At 42.4% G+C, this 9,429-nt stretch overlaps 1 protein-coding gene across 1 annotated transcript; it reads right to left on the minus strand.

Annotated features, from left to right (window-relative positions):
• Positions 1-1,086: 1,086 nt before the first annotated feature.
• LOC131207690 (acid-sensing ion channel 2) lies at positions 1,087-2,741 on the minus strand. The gene is made up of 5 exons (XM_058200317.1): positions 2,339-2,741; positions 2,042-2,245; positions 1,811-1,959; positions 1,463-1,741; positions 1,087-1,383 (listed from the first exon to the last, which is right to left on the minus strand). Exons 1-5 carry the CDS (start codon positions 2,739-2,741, stop codon positions 1,087-1,089), a joined length of 1,332 nt encoding a protein of 443 aa, XP_058056300.1.
• Between the last annotated feature and the right edge of the window lie 6,688 nt (positions 2,742-9,429).

Consider the following 9,429-nt stretch of genomic DNA (forward strand, 5'->3'; position numbering starts at 1 on the left):
AAAATTGTGCATGGTGATTATGGTGCCGATACTCTAACAGTTAGTTTTAGGCAAATTTTGGTTTTGTCGATCCGTTTCCCCTATTTTTTTATGTTAAAGATGCACCTCACCTCACAGGCAGACCCGTTGTCGAAAATGTCGATAAAATAATAACAATGCGAAAATAGTTGTGGTGAAAGCCTGGTGAGGCAGCTCAACCTCAACGTTTAAAGATAGCGATTGACCAGAAACGGCCACAATTAGCTAAAAGTTGAGATGTTGTGTTCCATCAGTACAACTCACGTCTTGGTTGGTTGGGAAGTTTTAGTGCATCCACCATATAGTCCAAACCTTGCACCAAGCGATTATAAACAGTTTTTACGCATTGGTAAACTTCCTGAGTGATAAGAAATTGGGATCAAGAGAAGATTGTGAAAATAGATTGCTAGAGTTTTTCGCCAATAAGGACCAAGACTTGTATAAAGGCCGGTCCAAACGCTGCGATCTGCAATGCAATATCGCATGAAGTGACATCTTCGGAGACGTAACCTCTTCGCACGTTCTTTTTTCGCTTTTTAACCGAAAAGCACAATGGTAAGGCAAACCAACACAGTGTTGCTTCCATGGCTGATTCCAACATGTCCAACCGACAAACTGACCCTGTTTTGAAATTTGTTCACAAATTGCATGTCAAGTCTTCAGATTTCCACCCGCGGCAGTGACATTTATGACGTCTCCGGAGATGTCACTTCATGCGATATTGCATTGCAGATCGCAGCGTTTGGACCGCCCTTTACCAAGTCATTCCTTTAAAATGGCAAAAAATTATGCAACGAAACGGTTCATATTTGGCGCAACTTTAGAGAAAACATATTCGTCATTGTTCAAACTATTCTAGGCTATTCTACGATTATCATTTCGCTTGACAATTTATTACATTAAGGGGTGCGGTGAGAACACTGAAGAAAAACAATGTTAGGCACTTTTACCGCGATCCGCGAACAGCAACGTTGATGATTTCTAATATTTAATTAATCACTTACACCGCATCCACCGAAAGATATTGCACAGATCCGACCTAAGAGCTTAATTCTACCATTTACTAGTTTACTGCTTCAACGTGGCTTCCATACCGGGCACGCTGACGGCCATTGCGTTGGCAACAATGGGCGGTTTCGTGTCTTCTGTTGTACTGGAAACAATCTGCCCCTTGCTGTTCTTGCCTTCGCTGGCGGCTTGCCTCTTGCGTCTCTCGGCGATCAGACGGCGAATGAAGACCATTTCCACGATTTTCTCCAACAACCCAATTAGCCCGAGCACCGAAAGTCCGAGCAGAAAGCCGAGAGACCCTCCCAAGTCCGACACGAATTGGTTGAAATCGTAGCCGTGGAACTCTTCCACCACCTGAAACGACAGGGAATCGCAACGCGTGACATTGATTGGGTAATTGTGCCGGTCTCAGTGAAACCACTTCTTCCCGTACCGCCACCATTTTCGATGTGTAGTAAACCCACAGTTGGGCCGCCGGTATGTTGAGCCGAAACTCTTTGCGGTTCATGACCGACGCAGTGAAGATGGTGGTGGTACAGGGCTGGAAGCATCCACATTGCGTCCCATCCAAGTCTTCCAGCTGGCGGTAGATCTTGATGAGTTGCTTCGTGTCGGTCGGGTTATCGCAATAGGCGACATCGAGTCCCGGCATCCAGGGCCCAGAGCATCCCACGGACTCCACCACCGTGCGCCAGTGGCAAAGTTCTCCGCACTGCAATGGAGAACGAGTGCTGTGAACAGCTGGAAAACACAGTGAGAACCGCACATTCGTATCGACGACCTTTGTAGAACTAATGGGCGAAAACTCCACACATTCGTTCTCGTAGCTGGCCAGCATGAAGAAGTGTTGCGTTGACAAGCGTATTTCCATTTCCTCGTTCACCTCCAGAAACAGGTATTCCACGCGACCGGACGATTGCATTCGGTTTTCTGTAAGTTGAAGGGAAACGCCCAAACGTAATGCCACGCGGTTTAGGGAGTATTGGTCCATATCGGTGTCGAGAGACTTTACCGGCGAATCCTTCTTTCTGTTCGTGAATAAATATGTGCCAACCGGGAAGCGTCTCTCCGACGGTCATTGGAATCGACATGTTGCTGTCGTGGCGTAACATGATCGAGTAGCCTGCGTCCTTCCAGGAGTGCTTGGTAGTGATCAGCGGATTCAGGGTGTAGCACCGGCCCATGTCGAGGTGGAGACTTTCCTCCACTTCTATTGCTGTTAACACGAGACACAGAGAGAGACAGAGAGAGGAACCCAAAAGTGTATCGTACGGCAATAAGGAGAGAATTCCGAGTGTCTACTACACACTGTCGGTTCCACCGTTCAGACCGTGCTGGAGGAAGAACTCGCTGTGGTTGTACGTGGCCTCACTAAATAGCTCTTCGAGCGAAGTCTCGTTGAACGGAAAGTTGTCGAACCCGCTGGTGTACTTAGGGTGCATGGCCAGATTGTACTTGGCCATCACATCCGCCTTGTATGCTGGCTCGCGGCAGAAGGTGATCGACGGGTACAGCATGGTGTCGTTCAGGTCGAACCGCGAATGGGTCGAAATGGGTGGGCTGAAGAGCTTCCGGAAGCAATCGGTCAGCTGATACACCACCACGATGCTGCAGACGAACAGCACAATCCCGCGGACCAGACGCTTCGGTTCCTGACACAACACGTAGAGTGAGTCCAACAATTTGTTCCTCACTTTAGCTATGCTGGCCATCATTGTGGAGCACTATGCCAGGGTAGAACGCAGTACTTTCGAACGATCATGGTGACGACTCTCGAGCATTATCCACGATACACGACACTTGCCGAACGAATGATGTCCTGACTGGGACAGTGGGCCGATTTTGATACACTGGGGGCGATACCAACAGTTGGATAGCGAATTTAATGGCAACGGGCCCTGAGCTCGAAAGCATACAAGTCATGGACATAAATCAAGGCCTATCAGTTAAGCGTAGTGTGTAGAATGCTTTATCGAGCCTGGAGGAAAAGCTGTAAATTATGGAACCGGACGCAATAGGCACGGAATGCGGCTATCAGCATCGACTGCGCAGTGCGAAGCGTGGGAAAATGATGTCTGATGATCCATACCCCCTCCGGTTTATTGGCATATACCGCAGATAAGGACTTTGTTCGAATTTCCTGTCTTTAACGCTGATGTAATGCTTTTCCTGTGTTCTTGCTGTTTAATATTTATCGCAATACCTTTTTTAACCAATAGCTCTTTTCAGTTGCTCTTTTAATTAACACTAACCTTCAAAGGAAAATTGTTAACATTTTATGATATTCTATTCATATGTTTCTGAGTTATTGTGCCAACAGTGAAACTACGTTGTTTATGTTCAAAAATGGATCCAAAACAATTTCGTGTTTTAATTTTATAATACTTTTCAATCGGAAAAATACCGTTCAAGCGAAGCAATGGCTTGAAAAGTGTTGTAAAAGCTCTGCTTCATCAGAAACAACAATAAAACGTTTGATTGGCTGACTTCAAACGTGGTCGTTTCTACCGCTGATGCAGAACGCAGTGGCCACGTCTAAATGAGGTGCTTACACCAGAAAACATAGAAAAAACTAACTAAATCGTTATGAAAGAACGAAAAGTGAAGTAACGTGAGTTAGCTGACTTTGTAGAGGTATCCAAAAAACTTTGTTCGCTTTACATTGAAACATGGATCCATCATAGAATTTCTATGGTTTTACCATTTTATTCGTTTCTTGAAATTACTTTGTACGTCTTCACTCTCGGTTTTTTTTAAATAAACGTTAACTTTAGAATAGAGGATTGCGAAAAAAACTTTGGTAATAAAACGAGATTTTACAAGCTTTCTGAGCTTTCGCCAAACTTGTTCAGTAGATGGCTCTTGAAGTATCTCATCTTGAACTCATCTTATCTTTCGTGACTGCAGAGTGTATGTGAGAACAGGTGATGCAAGTAAATGTTTTAAAAAGCAATTGATAATGCTGCTTTTATTTTGTTGACCTCTAATTCTAGTCTTCTTACTTCGTTTACGGTAAAAAACTGCGAACCTTAGTTACATTCCTTTGATAATCAACCAAATATTCCCTGCTCGATTCCCGGGAAACTATCGTTCCGCGCCATGTTGCATGCAGTTCATGTTCTATTTTTAAATTTTCCTTTCGTTTCACTCCCCACCAACCTACCGAGTTTGCTTAGATTTGATTTCCGTTTGTTGGTCTATCTCGCCTAGCTCGCTGAGTTTGGGATGCTTTAGGCAGCAGTGATATTTGGTTTTCAGTATTAGTCCGTAGCTCACAACGAAGAATGTAGAGGAAGCTAGAAGAAAACATCGCCTCTTTTCCTGAATGAATCGTTCATGGTCATCGCTCGTCAAAGAGTCGTTCACGGTGAGCCCCTTTCCACTTTCCTACCACCTTGCTGACCGCTGCAACATGGCCCATTGGGTTCACCCATGAGAAAGGGAGAGTGTTGTCGTGGAAAAGTTTCACCTCTACCACAAGAGAATCTTGTGAGCCGAGCGCGAATCGTTCGTTAATTTGGTCACCGTCAGTCAAACGCGAAGAATTTGGTTGGTGGGAATGAAACGAGGCCGCTAGCGCCAATTGAGCAACAATGGGGCACTTCCGGAGGAAAGAGCAACCAAAAATATGTTTGAAAATTTCTGGGATGCTTAGCAATTTACTTGCGTTGCATACTCATTATATTGGGTTATATGTGTAGGAAGCGAAAGTATTACTTCAAAATGGTGATGGTGATGGTGCCTTCGCCATCTTTGAATCTACTTCTTTTAAGTAATGTCGATCGGACAAGTTCTGCTGGATCTAGACGCACATAATTTTCGAATAGTTTGGCTCATTAACAATCGAAGCAATTCAAACCTAGTAATGAAATAGTCATAATATGCGTGAGCCAGTATCCGTATCTTATAAACATTCTGTGGAGACTTTTGTTTGTCGATTGCTCTTGTTTCCCATTGTGCGCAGAACGGCTCCCGGTCGAGCAGGGAACACCAACGTGTGAAGGGCGAACAACAAAAACTGATTATAAATACGACCATTTCACATTCCTTGCCGAATATGGACCGGCCAATAGCGTGAGCATGGGCGGAAATTGGAAAGATGACGTAGACACCGCTCTCTTAGAGAGAGGCGAGAAAGGCATAAAAAATCGGTCCATCAACTTTACCACTGGCCATCGCACCTGATTACACCTACGGCTAGTGACGGAACGGAGTGTAGTGTAGGCATCGCATTCGTCGTCTAATATGTCCGTACCGCGGGTGGAAGACACTGGGAGCACTGTAAAAATAGATCATTCATCACGAAACCTGAAGGTATGACCACGGTTGGCTTAGTTACGGCTCTGCTGGCGCTACCTACTTTTCGGAAAACGATGTCATGGTCCATAAACGAGCAGAGCAAGTAGAAAACAATAAAAATGCATCTGCAACTGATTTAGTAATTTACGTTTACACATGCACTGTACAATGTACAGCGATATACTAAAATGTGTTGAAATGATAAAATCTCCTCGATGGCTTTGAGTAAATTAGATGTATTTCTTATAATGTCCCGTTAACAATATTTCCTTTTCGATTGTTTGCAGGGTAATTTAGATAATAGTGAAGAACACATAACAATCCGAGTTAGTCCGGGATAAGAAGTGGATGAAGTGGAGGAAATGCCACATATTGATAAAGATAATCTTGTTAACTTGAATTAAGTTAACTATTTAGTAAATCCAATAAATACGGCCCGGTCCGTTCTTCTAAGATTAAAAAAAGGACGCATAGCACATATAAGAAACGAATGAACAACAAATAAAAGGCTTTGTTGTCTACGTGAAAAATATGTTGAGCTAAAATTTTCTTTTCCAAGGACGGCCGTTGAAAGCACTTTCCTCAACTGTCATTAATTTCAGTTCAGCCAGTTTCTGGTTTATTTTTCAAAGGTGCACATACATCTATTTATTAGCAATGTTTTCTACGAAATATATTGTGTAGAAGTAGAACTTATTCATTTTATTTATTTATTTTATTTAATTTTTTTTTATTTAAAGGAACTGTCTGAACTGTCTGAAACTATGAACTGTTTGAATGCATAAATTCAGACGGCACGTTAGTTACACTGTATTATTTGTTATATTATATTGATTATAGAACGTTTATATATTGATTATAGATTATAGAACTAGAACGATTATATCTATTGCATTCTTTTCGAACTTGTTTGATTCACTCACCGTATTAAATAAACCTTAGCCTCAAAGTCAGGAAAAAACACATTAATTTGAAGTTAGTTCTTTATTCTTTAATTTATTTGTTATCTTAGAATACCATAAAATGTTAAATCACGTCAAAACAATTTACTTGTTTCCATAAAAAGAGCAAGTGTATGAGCTTAAAATGTATAAAATAAGGAGTTAAGTGTTATGCACAAGAAGAAGCAAGTTAATTAGTGAGCAAATATTTTGTTAATATGTTTTCAAAATTGTAATAGAGAAACAGACCCGAATTCTTGAGTTCTTCTGTAGTGGAGATACAATCATTAGGAAATCTCGTTTTAGTTAAGTAGTTACTAAACTACTATCTCATAGTAGTTTCACACATTTAAGAAAACATAGTATACCAGGATACTCGAAAGCGTAGAACAGAGTTGTATACTGCGAATGGGAAAATGAGCTATGCGGAAAGGGAAATGAACTATGTCTTGGGACAACATTAAAAGAAAGCATTATATTGCACTTGAAGAACAAAAATTGTTTTCAATATGTCCTATCACATTTTGGAAACTGTTATGTTTGACCTGTACTTCCATTTTTTTCGATTGTCTATTGATCTTTGCGGTATGCTTTGTCGTAGTGCTAGTTTTTTTTTTACATTCCGTTTAACAATCGCCAGTAATCGAAGATTAACATTTCAAACGTAGAATTAACCACAAGCACCACTAGCATTGGTTAGGTTTATGCCACTAAATTCCTTTCTGGGAGCATAGTGCCGACGGAACGTCTTCCATTCGCGGCAATTCGCAGCAGAAGCCAACTGACATTGAGGCTCCAACCCCAGGAGCTTCTGGTTCTGTCTCTGCTGAGAAACTACTTGAAAAACTGTAGAAAAATAAGTAAATGTTTAGTAAAAATGTGGCGATGTAAAATGCCGCTTGCTTTATCTCTTGGCACCAACAACACCAACCATTATTTTAATTCAATTAACAGTAAATAGGGACAAAGTATTACTCTCACAAAATGGTTTTAACCCTTATGTGTCCAACAGACGTTTTCCGACGTCGATGTGTGAAGGGATAAAATGCATGCAAAATAATTATAAATCGATTCACTCCCAACTCCATACATAGTTGTGGCCTAAAAATAGTTACCTCTCATAGGTCATTACGTTATTATTGAAAGGTGTACGAAAGGCTGTGTACGGTGAGAAACTAAAATAACATTCACTAATAAGGAATAGTCCTAATGAAACATTTATTAACATCAAATTTGATTTACTGGTGATTAAAAGTTCTTTTTCTATTGTTTACCCGTCTCTGGGTACACAGTGGGACTATCCGTACTTCGAGTTCCTTTTTCGGAAACAACAAGGAACTACAACAATGTCAATGTTTTCGTAAAGATTATAGTTTCCATGACGCGGAGGCTAAAGCAAGAAAACTGAAATTTTGAAAAATTACACACAAAAATGTGATGGGTCGCGCACATAAGGGTTAATCGCTTTTTAACATGTGAATAAGACTCATTTTTAAGTACTCAATTTTCGTCGCTAATTTTGAAACGAGCGACACATTGTTGTCTTCAGATGCCAAATGCAATTAAACTTGCGAACTTGCTCTACCGTCATTGGCAAATATAAAGCATAATTTCAGCATAAAGTTTAATGTCAACAAAAACCCCTTCTATTGATTTGTCGCAGTTCGACTTGTTAACTCTAAAACACATCACGTTCTGCTGCATATGTGTGTGTTCAGGATTTAATATAAGTTTGGTACATTCTGAATCATGCGGATGAAACGCAAGTACCGCGGCCTGTGTTAACCGTCGTTCCTTACGCGATAAATCATCGACTGAGCCAACAGCACCGCCCCTGTTCACTCTCTTGTAGGAACGTTCCACTCGGTTGCTCATCTGGCCGTAATCAGTACGAAAAATGACATTTGCATTAATTTCTTTCGAGTCTCACACATAGCCGCTAGAGGCTGCGGGGTGCCTGTCGTGCAAAATGTGCTCAAGCCAGTCGTTCGTCGGGCCTGTTCTCCATATGTCTCACTGTGTGATGGCCAGCAGCAGATTTTCGGGCTGGATTTCGGCGTACAGTCTTTGGCAGCCGTCTGTTCAGTTCGGTACAAAAAAAAGCATGTTTACTTCGCAAGTCGAGCCGTGCGATCGGTTCATGTCGGTGACGTTTATATTATGGGCCGCTGCTCAGCGCCGAGCGGTTGAGCCATAGTTCAGGTTTAGTAGTCAGATCGTAGATGACACTAATTTTAGCGCAACCGAACTATTTTTGTAGCGTGCACATCGCCTTCGGCCCGACCCGACGGGGTCCTTTCGAGGGTTGGTTGGGATGATGATGTTTTGCTTTTTCACCACATTTTGCAGCCCCCCGTGAAGAGGTTCGCTCCAAGTCCCAGCCGCCGTAGGAAAACAGCGTCTAGAAGACCATGCGGTCCGTGGCAACTATATGATGTGCAAAGGAACAGCAATCCATTCACAACGCTTAAACCAGTGCAACCTGATATAACTCATGACAATCTTTCATAAGTGGGTTTGGCAGAGTGCACCAAGAAAACACGATCTTTGCAGCGTAGTGGACATTGGTTCGCCCGAAGAAAACATTTAACGTCCAGCATGGCGCATCCAGCCGCCATGGGATGTCGGTGTGTTCGGCTAGTGTCGGTGCCAGCTGGAAAGACGATCGCCCCCTGACGTTGGTGGAAGATGATATTGCACGAAAATGGAACCGCCGACATTCCACTGCTTTAATTGATGTGGGTGGGAGCTGTTTTCCAAAGGGAGGTTCTATTTTCGTTATAAAATAATATTTCCTCGCCTCGCGGAACGGTGTAACATATTCCCGCATCAAAACGTACTCGACCAACTGCCTCAACGTTGTTGCCCTACCGAGGCACGCAGTAGTCATTCCATCTTGGTGTTTTGACCATTCTGCTTACTGAACTCCTTTTGTCCACATTACCAACTAACAAGGCACACACTTAGCAGATGCTCGATAAGATTTTGATTGATTTAGGTAAGGTGATCGGTGGTAAGATTGCTGAGTATTGAAGAAATCATTGCCGCTATTCAAAGCACGGATTACTAGCGATGATCAGCACCACGATCACTCATCAGGTTCACCGACATCGTCGTCCGAGGGCCGTTGAAAATAAATGCAGACTGAAGATGAGTGGTG

Source organism: Anopheles bellator, chromosome 2 (assembly GCF_943735745.2).
Source record: "Anopheles bellator chromosome 2, idAnoBellAS_SP24_06.2, whole genome shotgun sequence".
NCBI classification, from domain to species: domain Eukaryota; kingdom Metazoa; phylum Arthropoda; class Insecta; order Diptera; family Culicidae; genus Anopheles; species Anopheles bellator.

Coding starts and splice junctions, on each gene's coding strand:
- LOC131207690 (XM_058200317.1), bottom strand. CDS start 2,741: ATGGCCAGCATAGCTAAAGTGAGGAACAAATTGTTGGACTCACTCTAC. Junction 1,960..2,041: donor ACAGAAAGAAGGATTCGCCG/GTAAAGTCTCTC, acceptor TTCAACTTACAG/AAAACCGAATGCAATCGTCC. Junction 1,742..1,810: donor CGCCCATTAGTTCTACAAAG/GTCGTCGATACG, acceptor TCTCCATTGCAG/TGCGGAGAACTTTGCCACTG.